The 22,678-nt window shown below is 45.2% G+C and overlaps 1 protein-coding gene across 3 annotated transcripts in view; it reads right to left on the minus strand.

The window, feature by feature from the left end:
• The window catches only part of FASTKD2 (FAST kinase domains 2), a 226,557-nt gene that overhangs the window by 56,560 nt on the left and 147,319 nt on the right, over window positions 1–22,678 (minus strand). For 2 of the 3 annotated variants that reach the window (XM_033946230.1, XM_033946229.1), the window contains one exon: window positions 5,164–5,385. The exons of the other annotated variant lie outside the window; for it this stretch is intronic. In XM_033946230.1, coding sequence (XP_033802121.1) covers window positions 5,164–5,385 — 222 coding nt within the window. The remainder of the gene's footprint in view (window positions 1–5,163; window positions 5,386–22,678) is intronic. 3 annotated transcript variants of the gene reach the window in all.

Genomic DNA, 22,678 nt, shown 5'->3' on the forward strand with positions numbered 1-22,678 from the left:
GTAGATGACAGCAGATAAAGACCCGAATGGTCCATCCAGTCTGCCCAACTTGATTCAATTTAATTTTTTTTTTTTTTTTTTCCTTCTTAGCTATTTCTGGGCAAGAATCCAAAGCTCTACCCAGTACTGTGCTTGGATTCCAACTGCCAATATCACCGTCAAAACCGACTCCAGCCCAGCTACACCCTCCCCAGCCCATCCTCTCCTAAACGGCCATATACAGATACACAGAACGTGCACGTTTGCCCAGTACTGGCTTTAGTTCAATATTTATTATTATTTTCTGATTCTAGAGCCTCTGTATTCATCCCATGCTTCTTTGAACTCTGTCACCGTTTTCCTCTCCACCACCTCTCTCGGGAGCGCATTTCAGGCATTCACCACCCTCTCCGTAAAGTAGAATTTCCTAACATTGCTCTTGAATGTACCATCCCTCAACCTCAAATTTATGTCCTCTGGTTTTACCATTTTCCTTTCTCTGGAAAAGATTTTGTTCTACGTTAATACTATACAAGTATTTGAACATCTGAATCATGTCTCCCCTGTCCCTTCTTTCCTCTAGGGCACAGGTGTCGAAGTCGGTCCTCGAGGGCCGTAGTCCAGTCGGGTTTTCAGGATTTCCCCAATGAATCTGCATGAGATCTATTTGCATGCACTACTTTCAATGCATATTCATTGGGGAAATCCAGAAAACCCGATTGGATTCCGGCCCTCGAGGAGGGACTTTGACACCCCTGCTCTAGGGTATACATATTCAGGGCTTCCAGTCTCTCCTCATATGTCTTCTGGCGCAAGCCTATCATTTTCGTCGCCCTCCTCTGGATCGCTTCAAGTCTTCTTACGTCCTTCGCCAGGTACAGTCTCCAAAACTGAACACAATACTCCAAGTGGGGCCTCACCAATGACCTGTACAGGGGCATCAACACCTTCTTCCTTCTACTGGCTACACCTCTATACAGACCAGCATCCTTCTGGCAGCAGCCACCGCCTTGTCACACTGTTTTTTTGCCTTTAGATCTTCCAGACACTATCACCACAAGGTCCCTCTCCCCGTCCGTGCATATCAGCTTCTCAGCTCCAAGCATATACGGTTCCTTCCGATTATTAATCCCCAAATGCATTACTCTGCATTTCTTTGCATTGAATTTTAGTTGCCAGGCATTAGACCATTCCTCTAACTTTTGCAGATTCTTTTTCATATTTTCCACTCCCTCTTCGGTGACTACTCTGTTACAAATCTTAGTATCATCCGCAAAAAGGCAAACTTTTCCTTCTAACCCTTCAGCAATGTCACTCACAAACATATAGCCCATTTTACCACAAGTAACAAATTAATGCAGAATGTTCTGGCTTCATTTAATGGTTCTAAGCAAAATGTGAGCTTCAATATGGATGATCTTCCTGAAATAGAACTTGGACAACATTCATGACCTGTATTTATGCTTTCCATATCTCAGACAGTATTAGGGAACTACGATACTATGAGGAAAATGGTGGGAAAGAAACTCAGAAGCAGCTCAGGGAAGATGGAGACCATAGAAAAAGCCTGGCCCCTACTCAAGGACACGGTGCACAAAGCACAAAACCTGTTTAGGAAAGGGTGCATAAAGAATCGAACAAAAAACCCGGTGTGGGTAACAAATGCAGTGAAGAAGGCGATAGGTGACAAGAAAATATCGTTCAGAAAATGGAAAAAGGACCAAACAGAGGACAACTGGAAGGAACACAAAAAACACCAAAAGGAATGTTACCGAGTGGTTCGGAAAGCAAAAAGAGAATATGAAGAGAGGCTGGTTGGGGGAGCAAGGAACTTCAAACCATTCTTCAGGGACGTGAAGGGGAAACAACCGTCGAGGGAGGAAGTGGGACCATTGGATGATGGAGACAGAAAGGGAGTGGTAAAGGAAGAAAAAGAGGTAGCTGACAGGTTAAACAAGTTCTTCGCGTCGGTCTTCACGAGCGAGGACACATCCAATGTTCCAGAACCCGAGGAGATCATAAGTGGGATCAAAATGAAAAACTTGAGAAAATAGAGGTAAGCCAAGAGGATGTCCTCTGACAGATAGATAGATTGAAGAACAACAAATCACCAGGCCCGGACGGAATCCACCCAAGGGTACTAAAAGAACTGAGAAACGAAATAGCGGAAACACTCCAGCAAATATGTAACCTATCCTTAAAAACTAGGGAGATCCCGGAGGACTGGAAAATAGAAAATGTCATGCCTATCTTTAAGAAAGGATCGAGGGGTGACCTGGGAAACTACAGGCCGGTGAGCTTGACTTCGGTTCCGGGTAAGATGATGGAAGCACTAGTTAAGAACAGCATCTGCGAGCACATAGAAAAATATGGACAGCTGAGGGCGAGCCAGCACAGCTTCTGCACGGGAAGGTCGTGCCTCACGAACTTACTGCACTTCTTTGAAGGGATAAACAGCCAGATGGACAAAGGGGAATCCATAGACATCATTTACCTTGACTTCCAAAAAGCCTTTGAAAAGGTACCCCACGAACGGCTGCTTAAGAAGCTGTGGAACCACGGGGTGAACGGGGATGTCTACCGATGGATTAAACACTGGATGGCAGGCAGAAAACAGAGGGTTGGAGTAAAGGGCCAATACTCAGACTGGCGGTGGGTCACGAGCAGAGTTCCGCAGGGGTCGGTGCTGGGGCCGCTCCTGTTCAATATATTTATAGACGACCTGGAGACGGGGACGAAATGTGAGGTTATTAAATTTGCAGATGACACCAAACTCTGCAGCAGGGTTAGAACCACGGAAGACTGTGAAGACCTGCAAAGGGACCTAACGAGACTGGAAGAATGGGCAAAAAAGTGGCAAATGAGCTTTAATATAGCAAAATGCAAGGTCATGCATGTAGGGAAAAAGAACCCGATGTTTAGCTACATAATGGGGGGAGCATTACTAGGGGTGAGTAACCTTGAAAGAACATAACATAAGAAGTTGCGTCTGCTGGGTCAGATCAGAGGCCCATCCTGCCCAGCGGTCTGCTCCCACGGCGGCCCATCAGGCCTATCACCTGTGCAGTGGTCCCTGACTATTCCTATAACCATCGGTGGACATCCCCTTGCACCCCGTGGTTCCACAGCTTCTTAAGCAGCAGTTCGTGTGGTACCTTGTCGAAGGCTTTTTGGAAGTCATGGTAAATGATGTCTATGGATTCCCTTTTATCTATCTGGCTGTTTATCCCTTCAAAGAAGTACAGTAAGTTTGTGAGGCACGACCTTCCCTTGCAGAAGCCGTGCTGGCTCGCCTTCAGCAGTCCATTGTTTTTCTATATGGTCACATATGCTGTCCTTAACTAGTGCTTCCATCATCTTTTCCGGAACCGAGGTCAAGCTCACCGGCCTGTAGTTTACCGGGTCACCCCTTGAACCCTTCTTAAAGATGGGCGTGACATTTGCTATTTTCCAGTCCTCTGGGATCTCCCCAGTTTTTAAGGATAGGTTACATATTTGGCAAAATGGTTTCGATATTTCGTTCCTTAGCTCTTTGAGTACCCTTGGGTGGATGCCGCCGGACCCGGTGATTTGTCGCTCTTTAGTCTGTCTATCTGTCAGAGGACCTGGGTGTGTTGGTGGATACAACAATGAAAGCATCGGCACAATATGCGACTGCCTCAAAGAAAGCAAACAGAATGTTAGGTATCATCAAAAAGGATATCACGGATATCACGACCAAGACGAAGGAAGTCATCATGCCGCTGTATCGTGCAATGGTGCGCCCGCAACTGGAGTACTGCGTCTAGTACTGGTCACCGTACCTCAAAAAGGACAGGGCGATACTTGAGGGAGTCCAGAGAAGAGCGACTAAATTGGTAAGAGGTATGGAAAACTTTTCATAAGCTGACAGGTTGGAAAAACTGGGGCTATTCTCCCTGGAAAAGCGGAGACTTAGAGGAGATATGATAGAAACCTTTAAAATCCTGAAAGGCATAGAGAAGGTAGTCAGGGATAGATTCTTCAGACTTTGGGGAACCACAAGTACAAGGGGGCACACTCGGAGAAATTGAAAGGGGATAGGTTTAGAACAAATGCTAGGAAGTTCTTCTTTACTCAGAGGATGGTGGACATATGGAACGCGCTCCCGGAGGTTGTGATAGAGCAGAGCATGTTACAGGGGTTCAAGGAAGGTTTGGATAAATTCCTAAAGGATAAGGGGATTGAGGGGTACAGATAGAAGTAGAGATGGGTTATAGGAAAAGTCAGGGATCACCTAACAGGTCATGGACCTGATGGGCCGCCGCGGGTGCGGACTGCTGGGCGCGATGGACCTCTGGTCTGACCCAACGGAGGCAACTTCTTATGTTCACACTTCAATCCTCTCCCATATTTACTCCCACTAATCTTGCAAACTCTGATCTTGGCCTCCCAAACACTAAGCTCAGTCACAGAGACCAACCGGATTGACTAACTACTAGGGCTAACTCAAGGGACAGTGATGCCCTGAGCCAACTTGCTTTGGTGGTGCTCCCCCTTGCTCCCAATCACATTGCTTCACGTGCTCCATCCCTCGCTGCAGGTTCAGCATTTCACACTCTTGGGCCTTCATCAACCCTCCCCCCAGTCCAATATCTCTCTCCCCCTTCTCTGCACTGTTCCCTTACCTCTATCACTCACCTGCAGGCCTGTAAAGTTTATGTTAGTCATAGCAACAGCATGACAAGGCTACCTTTGACCAGTCTTCCCTCTGCTATGCCCCTCCCACAAGAAATTGCATCTGAGGAGGCAGGGTGGCAGAGAGAAGACCTAGGGGTTGACTGAAGGAAGCCTGTCATGCTGCTGCTGCCAGCAACCTACGTAAATTGTACAGGACCACGGATGGGGGAAGAGTGCCATACCCACATGAAGATGGAAGAGAGAAGTAGAGAAAACAAATTAGATTGTGGGAGGGAGAAGAAAAGTTTTAACCTGTAGACCTGGTGAGGCTGAGTATTTTAGCACCCTTAATTGCTGGCACCCTTGGCCAGATCCTGGCTTGGTTCAAAGGTTAAGCTGGCCTTGCCAACTGCAAGTAGACTGCTTATACAAAATCAAAGGCATGACATAGCCACAGACCTTGAATTTTTTTTTAACTATCTTGAACAGTTCCATCTGCTGTAAAACAAAACAGATATAAAAGGTATATTGTTAAGTGGTAGTTACCGATGTTGTAATTGCTGGGTAGCTGTACATTCTGCTGAAACAAGCTTGTCTCTCCTAAGAGACTGTTTAGTGCTTGCTGGACTCCTGGGTGAGTAGTGGTGTAAGCTGGAGATGGCTTTCTCAGGGCAATATTTATGGGTTTAATGAAGGATGGGTTTTCAAGTTCCAGGCAGAGGACTATATGGTGCAACATCCGCTCATTCAACTCAATGTTTTGATTGTCTGGAAAAAAAATTGTGAAATTGTGAGGAAAAATATACCTACTTAGTTTACTATATACCAAGTAACTTTATGCTTTTGGCATAATGAGATCGGCTTAATTACATTCAAGCTGTATCTGTGCAGATAGGAGACCTTAATGAAACCTGTATGTTGCTGCTCTGAGACTTTTGCTCATTAGAAATTGGTTGAATTTTTTAGCACTCAAGCTTCTGGTCTTGGAATTTAAAGCTTGGGATGTGAAGATACCAGCTCAGGAAAGGACACGGAATAGAAAGCTAAAACTATTTTCATTGCAATGTAATTGTATGTGGAAAAAGAGCCAAAGAGCAGAAATATAAAAGACATGTACAATACCTACCTTCTATTGAGTATCCTTTCACTAAAGCACCCTTTTCAAAGAACACTGAACCCTACTATACAGTCATTGATTTTGCAGAAAATTTAAGCCAACTCAGCATCTTGCTAGAGAGTAAGTGGGATGGGGTAGGTGGGAATGGAACATGTATTATTCAAATAATATAATTGTATAGTGGATTTACATTAAGGCTTCCATGTTACATCTCTTTGTTTAACCAATAAATTGACTGATGCATCACAACATGGGTTCAGGGAAACTAGTATCAAATTTCTGACCATGCCTGAGGTAAGGAGCTGAATGGAAAGTAATAGCAGCTTTCCATACAGAAGAAGAATCATATTGATCCTGCACTACAAATATGTGAACCATTTGTTTGGAATAGACTACCTCAGGAACTTAAAAAAAATAAGAGGAATGCATTAATCTTTTTTAAGACTCTAAAAGTTATTGTTTTGAGAGGTATTCTAGAAAAAGATACAGTAGTCTTCCCTAAGTTTCTTACTACATTGCATAATTAATCTATGTAGGGTAGTTTTTCTCAAGTATCTAATTTCATTTTAGTTTAAAATGAAGGAGCGGTATATCAAATCTTAAATAAACATAAACATACAGGCAAGTCCCCAGGTTAAGAATGTCTGACTTACGTCAGACTCGTACTTATGAACTAGGGTCCTGCCTCTCCCTTCCTGTGCCAAAGCACCCCCTCTTCCTCCCTTCCTGTCCCAACATGACCCTAGAGAATGACACGGTGACAAAATTCATCACCGTTCCTGCGGATAACCGTGGGAAATAATCCCATGTCTATTTCAGCCTCAGTCCTTCTACACCAGCATTCTTCAAAGCAAAGCTTGAGGGTCAGTGGTTGTGGCCATTCATACTCTGATTTTTCCCTCTCTCCTTAAAGAATGACATGAAGATGGTTTACCGCGGTTATCCGCGAGGATGGGAACGGTGATGAATTTTGTCACCGTGTCATTCTCTGCATGACCCTCCTCCTCCCTTCTGTGTTCCAACGTGCTCCTCGTAGTCTTTCCCTCCATTCAGTGTCCCAAATTCGTGTCTCCCTCCCATGAGTGTTTACCTCCTCTGGCTGGCTGCCTCTTCCCAGCTGCACTTCTCTTCACAAAGCTGCGGCCGACCCGGAAGCCTTCCCTCTGATGTCAGCTGCAAGTAGGAACCATGGCTATGGCTTTGCAAAGAGAAATGTGGCTGTGAGGGAGAAGCTAGTCAGAGGAGGTAAACACCCGAGGGAGGGAGGCATGAATTTGGGATGCAGAATGAAGGGAAGGACTATGAGGGGCACGTTGGAAGGAAGGGGCGCTTTGGGACAGGAAGGGAGGGGGCACGTTGGCACAAGGAAGGGAGGAAGAAGGGGGTGCGCTGGCACAGGAAGGGAGGAAGGAGGGGGCATGTTGGAACACAGAAGGAAGAGAGGGAGCACATACTTTGGACAAAGGATGGAAGGAAGGGAGAAAGAAAGGAGGAGCATGAACTTGGGACAGAATGGAGGGAGGGAGGAGAGAATGAACGGGATATAGGATGGAAGAATGGAGAGAGTGAGGGAAAGAGATGCTGAAGTAGGGAGGGAATAAAAAGGGATAATTGTTAGGCACAGGTGTCTGAGTGAGAGGGAAAGAGATGTTGCACATGGGGAAATGAAAGAGGTGAATTGGGTATAGAGAGGGAGAGAGAAATATTGGACATGGTGGTGGAAGAGGCATGAGGTACAGATGAATGGGGATGAGAGGAAGAAATATTGTATGTGGTGGTGTAGAGGGAACAGTGGGACAGATGAAGAACAAAAGTGAGTATAAACCTCCTATTTTTTCTTTCTATTTAAAACTACAGTACTTTATTTTGAGGACTGTTTCTTTAATGTTTTTATAGACTGTGTAATGTACAGGATCCAAGTTACATACAAACTGAACTTAACAACAGTTTAAAAAACAGAACTCATTCTTAACCCAGGGACTGCCTGTACGCACCACTGTGAACCAAAAAAAAACACACCAAAATGTTTTTTGTCATATCTTCCACAGAACTTGGCCGACTCTTATGAAATTTAGTGTCGTGTCCTGAACAAAGTTGATGTAAAATGTAAATATTTCCCACTGTACCACAATACTACCTTGTGAAAATGAATTGTGAACTGAATAGTTCAAAAGTTTTATGGCATATCTTGCAGAAAAATGTAAAGTCAAAAATTAATGTTCCAGTTAAGCAGATGTTCGAAGTGCATTCCCTTTGCATGAAGGAACACCCTCAGCCTTGGCTGCCACTGAGATATGGATTTGTCAATGATGTTCTGCTTCAGCTCAGCCCAGAGATGAGGCATTGTTTAAGGTTTTCAATATCAGATATTGCTGTCTGGTACCTTGATCCGGTTGTCAACTGGGTTTAGGTTTGGTGAATTCACAGGCCAGAGGTCTAGACCAATGAAGTCTGGGGTCTCCTGATATAGCAGTTCTATGATGTCCTTTGTCTGATGTGATGAGGGCATTGTCCTGTTGGATAAACGGAAATCGCCAGGACCAGATGGTATACATCCCAGAGTATTAAAAGAACTAAAAAATGAAATTGCTGATCTGCTGTTAGTGATCTGTAACCTGTAGCTAAAATCGTCTGTAGTACCTGAAGATTGGAGGGTGGCCAAAATTACAGATCGGTAAGCCTCACTTCAGTGCCGGGCAAAATGGTAGAAACAATTATAAAAAATAAAATTGTGGAACACAAACATGATTTAATGAGACGGAGTCAGCATGTGTTCAGCCGAAGGAGATCTTTCCTCACAAATTTGCTTGACTTCTTTGAAGGTGTGAATAAACATGTGGATAAAGGTAAGCCGATTGATATAGTATATCCAGATTTTCTGAACGTTTTTGATAGTTACTCACTAGAGGCTCCTGAGAAAATTAAAGTATCATGGGATAGATGGCAAAGTTCAGTTGTTGATTAGGAATTGGTTATCGGATAGAAAACAGAGGGTAGGGTTAAATGGTCATTTTTTATCAATGGAAGAGAGTAAACAGTGGAGTGCCGCAGAGGTCTGGGACTGGTGCTATTTAACTTATTTATAAATGATCTGGAAATTGGAACGTCAAGTGTGGTTATTAAATTTGCAGATGACACTAAACTGTTCAAAGTTGTTAAAAAGCATGCGGATTGTGAAAAATTGCAGGCGGACCTTAGGAAATTGGAAGACTGGGCATCCAAATGGCAGATGAAATTTAATGAGGGCAAATGCAGTGATGCACATTGGGAAGAATAACCAGAATCACAATTAACAGATGCTAGGGTCCACCTTGGGGATTAGCGCCCAAGAAAAGGATCTTGGTGTCATTGTAGACAATATGATGAAATCTTCCACCCAATGTGTGGCGGCAGCCAAAAAAGCAAATAGGATGCTAGGAATTAATAAAAAAGGAATGGTTAACAAGACTAAGAATGTTATATTGCCCCTGAATCTCTCCATGGTACGACCTCATCTGGTTATTGCGTTCAATTTTGGTCTCCTTATCTCAAGAAAGATACAGTGGCGCTAGAAAAGGTTCAAAGAAGAGTGACCAAGATGGTAAAGGGGATGGAACTCCTCTCATTTGAGGAAAGACTAAAACAGTTAGGGTTCTTCAGCCTGGAAAAGAGATGGCTGAGGGTAGATATGATTGAAGTCTACAAAATCCTGAGTGGAGTACAACGGGTACAAGTGGATCAATTTTTTTACTCCATCAAAAATTACAAAGACTAGGGGACACTCAATGAAGTTACAGGGAAATACTTTTAAAACCAATTGGAGGAAATTTTTTTTTCACTCAGAGACTAGTTAAGCTCTGGAACGCATTGCCAGAAGATGTGGTAAGAGCGAATAGTGTAGCTGATTTTAAGAAAGGTTTAGACAAGTTCCTGGAGGAAAAGTTCATAGTCTGTTATTGAGAAATATACGGGGGAAGCCACTGCTTGCCCTGTATCAGTAGCATGGAATATTGCTACACCTTTGGTTTTGGCTAGGTACTAGTGACCTGAATTGGCCACTGTGAGAATGGGCTACTGGGCTTGATGGACTATTGGTCTGACCAAGTAAGGCTATTCTTATGTTCTTATGAGTTTCCTACAGTTCAAGACTGAAAGGGATTGATTACCCTACCGTTCAGCCCCCAGTAGATATTTACAAGAAAGAAGATTAGCAGAGGTAAGAAACCTAATCTTTTGATATCTGACCAAAAATGCAAAATACATAATAGCTGACCAAAAATGACAAAATACATAATCCAAAATCCCAAGATCAATGCCTCTGGCGATCAATGCCACGTTCAAAGCAATCCGGATTTTGGAGTGCCATGGAACCCTGTGTAAGCAGACCATCCTGCATGCTCAACTGCACCAGGCCTGCGCACCAGTCTTCTTGGCCGGTCCAGGACCACCAAAATCACCTGTCCTACGTGAGAGGCCACCCAGCACAGAACGCGTCCTATCATGAGCCATGGGGGAAAGACATAAAGATGCTCCCCCTGAGGCCACGGCTGCACTAGGGCATCCAACCCTTCGCTGCTGACCTCTCTGTGGTGGCTGAAGAATCTGTTTGCCTTCCTGTTCCCAGCGGACGCCATCAGATCGAAGGTTGGACAGCCCCACTGCCGGACTATGAACTTGAACACTCTCTGGGACAGGGATCATTCTCTTGGGTCCAGGGCCTGCCGATTTAGAAAGTCTGCCTGAACATTGTCTACGCCCGCCACATGGGCCACGGACAAGGATACCAGTTGCTCTTCCGCCCAGGAAAAGAACATCCGCGCTTCCGGCTCAACAAAGGACTCTTCATGCCACCCTGTTGGTTGACATAGGCTACCACCGTCGCATTGTCTGAGAACACTCGGACAGCTTGACGATGGAGACATATCTGAAAGCGCAACAAGGCAAGCTGGATCACCCAAAGATCCACGCGATTTATCAACCACCTGCACTCCAAGGTAGACTACTGGCCCTGAGCCGGGACAGACCTGCACACTGCTTCCCAGCCGACAGACTCGAGTCAATAGTCAGAGTCACCCAATCCAAGGTGGGCCTTTGGCCAGGGATACTGGATTTAACCACCACAGCATGCTGCTGCAGGTTGCTGCCATCCAAGGAAGCGGCACACTCAGAAGATCCCGCTGACAAGAGGGACGGCTGAAGAGGGCACAGCCTCGCTCTGGCCCATGGGACAACATCTATTGAAGCCATTACGAGTCCCAGGACCTGCAGATACTGCCAGGCCATTGAAGCCGGAACCGCTAACATGGCCTGAATGGAACTTTATCTTCCTGGGTTCTGGGAGAAACACTGGTTCATGACTGTGTGAAACCGGACTCCCAGGTACTGCAATTACTGCATTGACAGTAAAAGGACAGGGACCGAGACCGAGGCAGAAGCGATGGCGGGAATCACCAGTCTGGTGAGATAAAAGAGAAACATGCTGGAATCCAGAGCATGGAAAGACCCTCATCTGCTGAGCTGGATCCTGAGTGGAAGAAGCAGACATGGCCTTTTTAACCAGAAAAGCCTGATATATCATATTCACAAATTCCAGGGGAAGAAGTGTCCTGCGGCCAGGGCCGCTCTGCGTGCATCTGTTTTAGAGTGCTTAGATGATTTATGAGACTTTCCACCGGAGTTGCGCTTGTGTTTTGCTGAAGCGCCTTCTGCACCCTTTTTAGGGGCACCACACACACCAGTTGCGTCTCTGGTAGATGTGGAGGAAAGGGGGGCCTCTCTAGAGGAGAGAAGCGCGGGATCCACGCACGCCTCACACCTCTCACGGGTCACAGTACATGTGATACATGGCTGCGAATCCACTAGCCATCCTATGCCCCAAAAATATACTTTTGAAAGTTTTAAACAAAATCCAAGATGGCTGCTGCAGGTGCTGATTTTGCTCTAAAACGGCCCGAGAAAAAGACAGGGAACCTGGGAAAACAGCGATATTTGACATTTTACAGATTGGGGGGGGGGGGGGCAGGGGGCAAACCAGCATGTTCACAGATACTCACAGTGGCATGTGTTGCACTAGAAATGAATGGCAGGCAAGCTGAACACAGACCATGCATGGGGATCAGTACCTCAGGAGCTGAGGAAACTGGATTTCAGGCCTTCTGACCACCTCACATTCCCTGTCACCTCAGTCAGTGACTATCAGGACCTTCACAGGACAATTAGGGAAGGTACGCAGTCCGCTCAACCCCTTAGCGAACGAATCCAGGGGAGCTAGCTCCCAGTCCTGGAGCCCCGATCTGACCAGCAGGCTGTCCAGGGGGCTTACTGCAGTGGCAGGTAACCCCCCAGAGGCAGACAATGTTAGATACAACAGTCTGCGATCGACCGCAGAAGGACGTCCCCACAGGGCGAATCCGCAGCACTAGGGCAAGCCCTGCACAAAGATCAAATTAATTTACTAGAATTTATCAAAATAAAAAAAACACGAGCAGAAGAGATGAGCCCCTACAGCCTAGGCTGTAGGAAATGAAACTGGGATTCAAGAGGAGTGTCACAAGAACATAAGAATTGCTGCTGTTGGGTCAGACCAGTGGTCCGTCGTGCCCAGCAGTCCGCTTACGCGGCAGCCCTAAGGCAAAGACCAGTGCCCTGAGTCTAGCTTTACCTGTGTATGTTGTGGTTCAGCAGGAACTTGTCTAACTTTGTCTTGAATCCCTGGAGGGTGTTTTCCCCTATAACAGTCTCCGGAAAAGTGTTCCAGTTTTCTACCACTCTCTGGGTGAAGAAGAACTTTCTTATGTTTGTACGAAATCTATCCCCTTTTAACTTTAGAGAGTGCCCTCTCGTTCTCTCTACCTTGGAGAGGGTGAACAACCTGTCTTTATCTACTAGGGGCTCCTTTTATGAAGCCGCGTTAGCGGCTTTAGCGCGCGTGACTTTTCATCACACGCTAACCTCCGCGCTAACTGGAAAACTACCGCCTACTCAAGAGAAGGCGGTAGCAGCTAACATGGCCGGCGGTTTAGTGCACATTACACGCGTTAAACCGCTGATGTGCCTTCGTAAAAGGAGCCCTAAGTCTATTCCCTTCATTATCTTGAATGTTTCAATCATGTTCCCTCTCAGTCTCCTCTTTTCAAGGGTGAAGAGGCCCAGTTTCTCTAATCTCTCACTGTACGGCAACTCCTCCAGCCCCTTAACCATTTTCAGGTGGGGGGTGTACCATGGGCCGGTACAGCGGCATGATAACCTTCTCTGATCTGTTCGTGATCTCCTTCTTAATCATTCCTAGCATTCTTTTCACCGCCGCCACACATTGCACAGACAGCTCCATTGACTTGTCAACTAGTACTCCCATGTCTCTTTCCTGGGGGTCTCTCCAAGTACTGTACCAACATGCATCACTTTACACTTATCCACGTTAAACCTCATTTGCCATGTCGCAGCCCATTTCTCAAGCGTGTTTATGTCACATTTGAAGGGAAGCAGTTAGTTCTGAAACAGGGCAAGGTCAGCACACTGATTTCTAAGCCCCTGTGAAAGAATGGTGAATCATTCCTTCTCTCCCCCTTACCTGTCACAAATTAACCCTTATCTTATTTAAGAAGTCCTTATATGGAAAGATACTTCAGCAGACAGACATTACCTACGTGTAGAAGCAGGCTTCTGTCACGCACTGAGCATTAGGGTGATCACGAGGTGCATGCATTGTAACCTTTAGAATGTCACATGTGATGGTAAGCTTTAGAATCATTAGAGGTGTTAATAAGGGAATTACTTTATTGTTACCTTTATAATGTATTCAGATGTCACGTGAGACTTTATTGAAACAACCAATGCTTTACACCCCAACCAAACAGGTTTTCGTAAATTTCACAACACCGAATATTCACTGACTGGCTTAATAACTAATATTCATTATTTTTTAGATCACCACAAATCTGTGGCTCTGTTTTCCTTAGACATATCCGCAGCATTCGATACAATAGACCATGATCTACTTCTTAGTCGGCTAGAATCGATAGGCATTAGCGACCAAGTGCTTAATTGGTCTTATCTTTCCAATCGTAACTCTTTTTTTAAGTTCAATAACGAATACTCCAATCCTTATTCTTCATCTTTTGGGATTCCCCAAGGATCTATACTATCGCCTCTTCTGTTCAACATCTTCCTCTCTCCATTACTGAGTCTCTGTCAGTCAATTGATTTTACTTCCTTCTCTTATGCCGACGATATCCAATTTATTCACCCTCTCGACCCAGGAAACAATAATGATATTCTCTCTATAAATAAAAAACTTGAAACAATACAAAGCTAGGGTCTAGGGAAGGTACACAAACTACAAGTAGTACTGAAAAGGTCCACGCAGCTCAAGCAGGAACAGCCCCAGGGAGGCATAGCAAACATGCTACATGGAGGGCTATGTACGTCAACGCCCATAGTTTGGGCAACAAGATCCTGGAACTTGAGACTGAAATGAGAAACGCTGACCTGGATGTGGTGGCGATATCTGAGACCTGGCTCACCGACTCCCATGGGTGGGACATGGTGATACCAGGATACAACCTTCTTCGCCAAGACAGGGAGGGCAGAATCGGAGGTGTAGCAATATACACTAAGGATGATATTAAAGTCACCAGAATCACAGATATCAGGTACACAGGTGAATCCCTTTGGGTAAATCTGGCCAGGGGGAATGACAAATGCCTGTATCTTGGCATAGTATACAGCAGTGTTTTTCAACCTTTTTTGGGCAAAGGCACACTTGTTTCATGAAAAAAATCACGAGGCACACCACCATTAGAAAATGTTAAAAAATTTAACTCTGTGCCTATATTGACTATATATAAAGTAATTCTCTTGAATAGGAATCAAATAAACACAAAGAAAGTATTTTATAATGCTGCCACCGCCAACAACACCGTTGGCGGCGGTGGCACTCAAGTGGCTAAAGAGCCGCAGTTTGCCGGCCTAGGGACAACACTGGAGGGTGGCCAGCTGTGCACCCCCTTGGGACGTAAACCCGGGGTGGGGCAGACCGCCCCCCCCCCACCCTGGTATGCCACTATCTGTACCTCACTCCCTCCCTATGACCAAAAATTCTCCTTTCTTCTATTCCCCGTGTACACAACCATCTCTTTCCCTCCCTTCCTCTCTCCAAAGTCCATGCCTTCTGTGTCCAAACACTCATTCCCTCCCCCACCTCAGCATCTCTTTCCCTCCCTTCCTCTCTCCCAAGTCCATTTCTTCTGTCCAAAAACGCATTCCCTCCCCCACCTCAGCATCTCTGTCCCTCCCTTCCTCTCTCCCAAGTCCATTTCTTCTGTGTCCAAAAACCCATTCCCTCCCCCATCTCAGCATCTCTTTCCCTCCCTTCCTCTCTCCCAAGTTCATGCCTTGTGTCCAAAACGCACTCCCTCCCCCCTTTTGTGTTCCGTGTTTGCCTACCAGCCCATCTTTGCAACTTTCTCAGCAAAACGAAGCTCAAGCCGCGAGGCTTGTCTTCTGCTTCCTGTCTGCCCTGCCGCACACAAATAGCCGAACGGAAGTATTCTCCGACGTCAGCGCTGACGTCGGAGGGCAGGCTTTGCTTAAGCCCTCCCTCCGACGTCAGCGCTGACATCGGGGAACGCTTGCGATCAGCTATATGCTAGCTGCAGGGCAGGCAGGAACAGAAGACGAGCCTCGCGGCTCGAGATGTATTGAACTCCGCGGGTCCCCCGTCCAGCTCTCTCCTGTCCACGTGGGGCGGACCGCCCCTCTCCCTAGACTGGTGGTACTGCCCTGATGGCGGCCCTGACCGTACGGCACACCAGGCAACATCTCGCGGCACACTAGTGTGCCGCGGAACAGCGGTTGAAAAACACTGGTATACAGACCCGCAAGGCAACAGGATGACATAGATATAGAATTAATCGGTGACATAGAGAATATCACCTTACGTGGGGATACAGTGTTGTTAGGAGACTTCAACATGCCTGATGTGGATTGGAACACACTTTCCTCTGCATCCAGCAGCAGCAGGAGACTATTGAACTCTATGAAGGGAGCTAAACTGAGGCAACTGGTATTGGAGCCAACAAGGGAACAGGCAATACTGGACCTATTGCTTACCAATGGTGAAAGTGTCACTGAGGTCTCAGTGGGCGACAAGTTGGCCTCCAGCAACCACAACATGATTTGGTTCAAACTCAGGAAGGGTTTCGCCAAAACTAACACATTGACCAGGGTCCTTATCTTCAAGAACGCCAACTTTGAGGGTATGGGGGATTTCATCCATCAAGCACTACAAAACCGAGCAGGAACAGATAACGTAGAGGAACTGTGGTCGACTCTGAAAGCTACCATTCAGGAGGCGACCAATCGCTATATAAAATCAGTGAGTAAACGGCGCAGGAACAATGGTTCTCTGCGGAGATCTCAGACCTCATAAAAGAGAAGAAAAAAGCGTTCATCTCCTACAAACATACAGGATCTCAGGACTCTAGAGAAGTCTATTTGACTAGGACAAGAGCCGTCAAAACAGCAGTTAGAGAGGCCAAATTCCGAATGGAGGAAACTTTAGCAAAGAACATCAAGAAGGGCAATAAATCCTTCTTCAGGTATATTAGCGACAGGAACCTCAGCACAAGCGGGATAGTACGCCTTAGGAAACCAGACGGGAACTATGTAGAAGCAGACTCGGAAAAAGCTGAACTGTTAAACGAATACTTCTGTTCGGTCTTCACCCGCGAGGCGCCGGGTTCCGGCCCTCAGCTACAAAAAAAGGATGGCTTAGTAGATCCGTTTAGTAATTTTAAGTTTACAACAAGCAGTGTCTACTGTGGGCTGTCAAAACTCAAGGTTAACAAAGCAATGGGGCCAGACAACCTACACCCCAGGGTGCTCAGGGAGTTAAGGGACGTCCTGGCAAAACCACTATCCGCGCTCTTCAATCTCTCCCTTAGTACAGGTAGAGTCCCGTTGGACTGGAAAACGGCTAACGTCATTCCACTCGACAAAAAAGGTTGCAGGACAGAGGCTGAGAACTACAGACCAGTGAGTCTCACATCAATAGTGAGCAAATTAATGGAAACTTTAATCAAACACCAATTAGATAAGATCCTGGATGTGGAGAATCTACGGGATCCCCGTCAACATGGATTTACCAAGGGGAAATCCTGCCAATCCAACTTGATCAGCTTCTTTGACTGGGTGACGGGGAAGCTCGATGTTGGAGAGTCCTTGGACATTGTATACTTGGACTTCAGCAAAGCATTTGATAGTGTCCCACACCGCAGGTTGTTGTGCAAAATGAGTTCTATAGGATTAGGTGACACTTTGACAAAATGGGTTGGGGACTGGCTTGGTGGTAGGCTTCAGAGGGTAGTGGTGAACGGCACCCCCTCCGTAACGACGGCAGTGATCAGCGGAGTGCCTCAGGGCTCGGTCTTGGGCCCGATCCTTTTTAATATCTTTATAAGGGATTTGGCTGAGGGGCTTCGCAGTAAAATAACGTTATTCGCCGATGATGCCAAACTGTGTAATATAACAAGCAAGGGCACAACGGACAATATGAAACACGACCTACTCCTATTGGAGCAATGGTCTAGGACCTGGCAACTGAGTTTCAATGCCAAGAAATGCAGTCATGTACCTTGGCAGTCAAAATCCATGCGAGACTTACACCCTAAATGGCGAGATCCTAGCAAGGACTATTGCAGAACGGGACTTAGGGGTAATCATCAGTGAAGACATGAAGACTGCCAATCAAGTGGAGCGGGCTTCATCTAAGGCTAGGCAGATCATAGGATGTATACGTAGGAGTTTCGTCAGCCGCAAGCCTGAAGTCATTATGCCGTTGTATAGATCCATGGTGAGGCCCCATCTGGAATACTGCGTACAATTCTGGAGGCCTCATTACCGCAAGGATGTACTGAAGCTTGAGTCAGTCCAGCGAATGGCTACCCAGATGGTCTCGGGACTCAAGGATCTCCCGTACGAGGAACGGCTGGATAAATTACGGCTATACTCACTCGAGGAACGCAGAGAGAGGGGAGACATGATCAAGACGTTCAAATACCTCACGGGTCGTATTGAGGTAGAAGAAGATATCTTCTTTTTTAAAGGTCCGACGGCAACAAGAGGACATCCATGGAAAATCAGGGGCGGGAAATTGCACACCAGGAAATACTTTTTCACCGAAAGAGTGGTTGATCGCTGGAATAGACTTCCACTTCAGGTGATCGAGGTAAACAGCGTGCCTGATTTTAAGAAGAAATGGGATCGTCAGTGGGATCTCTGCACAGAGCTAAATAGGGGAGGGTCATTAGGGTGGGCAGACTAGATGGGCTGCGGCCCTTATCTGCCATCTTTTTCTATGTTTCTATGTTTCTAAGCTGGCTTAACTCAAACAAATTAGCATTAAACATAAATAAAACAAAATCCATGATCTTTACTTGGAAAAAAGACATAAGCTTGAAGACCCCATTTGTCCTAAATAACATCTCACTAGAGTCTGTTTCCACCTTAAAAATTCTTGGGGTCATAATCGATGATAAACTACTGTTCCACGAACATATCAATAATATAGTCAAAATATGTTTTTATAAATTGCGTTTAATACGATCAATCGCCAAATTTCTTGAGCCCAAATCGATTAATATTCTGATACATTCACTGATTATAGCTAAAATGGATTACTGCAACTCACTACTACTTAACATCTCCCAAAAAGAAAAAAGAAGACTTCAACTTATCCAAAATACAGCTATTAAACTAATATATAACGCTAAGAAATATGACCACGTCACACCATTATTGATCGATTCTCACTGGCTCCCTATCAATCATCGCATCCTTTTTAAGCTCATGCTGCTAATATTTAAAACCCTAACCTATAATGAACCTCAATTCATAGCCAGAATGTTAATACTCCATAAGACAATACGTCCACTCAGGTCATCCTTCCAAAATCTCTTATCTATACCGTCTTTGAAAATAGTAGGCACGAGAAGATCCGATATGTTCTCTGTAATGGGCCCCCAATGGTGGAATTCATTACCACATTATATTAAAAATGAAAAAGACCTCTCCTCCTTTAAAAAATCATTAAAATCTTATCTTTTTAAAGATGCTTATAATACTTGAACTTTAGATTTGCTTAATATTTTTAAATTTTAACTATCCCATTTCCTATTGTTCTTTTCCTTTTTTGTTTTTCTTCTAAATAGAATTGTAACTTTCCCCCCCTTCCTCCCAACTCAAGTTTGTCTTGTCTCTAAGAATTTTGTCATTTGGTTTGTCCTTTTTGTAATTCACACTTTTCTTTTAATAATTTTGTACATCGCTTAGCAAACCGATTAAGCGATCCATCAAATTCTAATAAACTTGTAGCCTTGAGAATCACATTAGACATGTAAACAAGGGAGTTACCTTGGTGTAATCAGCACAGTAAATGCATGTTGAGACTGTAACCTTGCAAATCATTAGATAAGTAAATAAGGGAGTTAAGATACTCAATAAAAGGGTTAGAGGCCTTCCATTTAGGGACATCTCATCCCAATCTGAGTCCTGTGTGAAGCCTCATCCCTACACACATTGCAGTTCTTTGCAATCCTTCTGCGTCACTACTCTGAATAACTTTGTATCATCTGCAAATTTAATCACCTCGCTCGTCGTACCAATTTCCAGGTTGTTTATAAATATGTTGTAGAGCACGGATCCAAGCACCGAACCCTGCAGCACTCCACTTGTGACGCTTTTCCAATCTGAGTATCATCCATTTACCCCCATTCTCTGTTTCCTATTCGCCAATCAGTTTTTAATCCACGTGAGTATTTCACCCTCGATTCCATGGCTCGCAATTTTTCAAAGTAGTCATTCATGCGGGACCTTCTCAAACGTCTTCTGAAAATCCAGATATACAATGTCGACTGGGTCACCCTTGTCTATCTGCCTGTTTACTTCCTTGAAGAAGTGCATCAAGTTCATCAAGCAAGATCTTCCTTTGCTGAAGCTGTGCTGGCTGGTCCTCATCAGATTGTGTCCGTCTAGGTCCTTTATCAGCGCCTATACCATCTTTCCTGGTATCAAAGTCAGACTCACCGGTCTGTAGTTTCCTGGTTCTCCACTCAAACCTTTCTTGAAGATCGGCGTAACATTTGCCACTTTCCAGTCTTCCGGAATCCTTCCTGATTTGATCAACAGATTGGCTATTAGTTGGAGCAGTTCAGCTATAGCCCCTTTCAGTTCCTTGATGACCCTCGGATGGATGCCATCCGGTCCCAAGGATTTATCGATTTTAAGCCTATCAATCTTCTAGACCAGTGGTTCCCAACCCTGTCCTGGAGGAACACCAGGCCAATTGGGTTTTCAGGCTAGCCCTAATGAATATGCATGAAGCAAATTTGCATGCCTATCACTTCCATCATATGCAAATCTCTCTCATGCATATTCATTAGGGCTAGCCTGAAAACCCGATTGGCCTGGTGTTCCTCCAGGACAGGGTTGGGAATCACTGTTCTAGACTGACTGTCAACCCTGTCAGTTTCCCGTCTTCGTTTCCTGTGTATAACCTGTCGGCTTCTGGCATGTTGTGTATATCCTCTTTGGTAAATACAGAAGCAAAAGATGTATTGAGTTTATCAGTGATGGCTTTGTCCTCCTTTAGCACTCCCTTTATTCCATGGTCATCCAACAGCCCCACCGCTTCCTTTGTGGGTCATTTCCCCTTACTATATTGAAAGAATGGCTTGAAGTTTTTGCCTCCTTGGCTATTTTTTCTCGTAGTCTTTTTTGGCCTCCTTATGGGACCTTTTTCTAGTTTTCATCCGTTTTTGACCTTTTCCATTCCTTAAACGAAGTGTCACAGGATATGACCACAGGAGGAGGGGTCAGACTTTGGTTTAAGTTCCCTACAGTTCAAGACTGAAAGGGATTGATTACCCTACCGTTCAGCCCCCAGAGGAACTGTACAAGAAAATGTACTTGGCATTTGTGTTGTGTGTGTGTAACCGAGGTATTTTGTTAGGATGAATTTTCTATGTAGCATTTAGTTTTCCTGATAGTGGAAGGGATATTATGAGGGGAGATAGGAATTGTTGATCCGTTTTCTTTATTTGTGATTTATAAAATGACAGTGGTACAGAATATTGTTTCTTTTTATACTTTAATAAAACAATTTCAATGTAAAATCATAACTATTCACGGCTTGTGGGATGGGATTAGAGTTTGCGGGGATTGGTACAAATTTTTTTCCCCTGCATCATTTTCTACTGCTGACCTTATGGAGAATGGAGGTCTTACCTATGAATTTTCTTTTATTAATTTCATCAAATCAATCCACAACTTGTGGGTTATGCCTATATACCAGCAGGTATAGACAGAGTAACAAATTGAGCTCTGCAATATAAGGTACTGTATAGCTGCTGCAAATCAGTATTTTCATAAAACGTTAACATATACTGAAACCAGAAACAATTCCTCCTATCACCTTCAGAACATCCTTCAGAATATTTTTTTTTTACTTGAAAGAACAAGTAACTGGTACATAAGTACATAAGTAGTCGCCTCCGCCGGGGCAGACCAGAGGTCCATCCAGCCCAGCGGTCCGCTCACGCGGCGGCCCATCAGGCATATTGCCTGGTCAGCGGTCCCTGACTAATTTTATTGCCTACCTCTACAGTTATCTCTAAACCTTCCACTGGTCTTATCTGTACCCCTCAATCCCTTTGTCTTCCAGGAACCTATCCAGGTCTTCCTTGAAACCCTGTACTGTGCTATTTCCTATCACGGCCTCCGGAAGGGTGTTCCATGTGTCCACCACCCTCTGTGTGAAAAAGTACTTCCTTGCGTTTGTTTTAAACCTGTCCCCCTTCAATTTCATCGAGTGACCCCTTGTTCTTGTGGTTTCTTTCAAATTGAAAAATCTGTCTTTGTCAACCTTTTCGATGCCCCTCAGGATCTTGAAGGTCTCTATCATATCTCCTCTGAGTCTCCGCTTTTCCAGGGAGAACAACCCCAGCTTCTTCAGTCTGTCAGTGTATGTAAGGTTTTCCATACCCTTAATCAGTTTAGTTGCTCTTCTCTGGACTCCCTCAAGCATCGCCATGTCCTTTTTGAGGTACGGTGACCAGTACTGTACACAGTATTCCAGATGCGGGCGCACCATAGCCCGGTACAGTGGCAGGATGACTTCCTTCGTTCTGGTCGAGATACCCTTCTTAATGATACCTAACATTTGGTTTGCTTTCCTCGAGGCTGTGGCGCATTGTGCCGACGCCTTCAATGTCGTGTCTACCATCACTCCCAAGTCTCTTTCCAGATTACTGACCCCTAGCATTGATCCCCCCATTTTGTAAGTGAACATCGGGTTCCTTCTCCCTATATGCATGACCTTGCATTTCCCTACATTGAAGCTCATTTGCCACTTTTTCGCCCATTCTTCCAATGTCGTAAGATCCCTTTGGAGATTCTCGCAGTCAACCGTGGTTTCAACCTTGCTGAATAGTTTGGTGTCATCTGCAAATTTGATGACTTCGCATTTTGTTCCCTCCTCCAGGTCGTCAATGAATATGTTAAACAGGAGCGGTCCCAGCACCGATCCTTGAGGAACCCCGCTCGTGACCCCTTGCCAGTCCGAGTAATGGCCCTTTACACCAACCCTCTGCTTCCTGTCTGCCAGCCAGTTTTTGATCCATCGGTGGACCTCCCCGTGCACCCCATGGTTCCATAGCTTCCTGAGCAACCGCTCATGTGGTACCTTATCGAAGGCTTTCTGGAAGTCTAGGTAAATTATGTCTATGGGTTCTCCTTTGTCCACCTGGTTGTTTACCCCCTCAAAGAAGTACAACAAGTTTGTGAGGCACGACCTACCCTTGCAGAACCCATGCTGGCTCGACCTTAGCTGTCCATTTTTTTCGATATGGTCACAGATGCTGTCCTTAATCAGTGCCTCCATCATCTTTCCCGGGACCGATGTGAGGCTTA

Source organism: Geotrypetes seraphini, chromosome 5 (genome assembly GCF_902459505.1).
Source record: "Geotrypetes seraphini chromosome 5, aGeoSer1.1, whole genome shotgun sequence".
NCBI classification, from domain to species: Eukaryota; Metazoa; Chordata; class Amphibia; order Gymnophiona; family Dermophiidae; genus Geotrypetes; species Geotrypetes seraphini.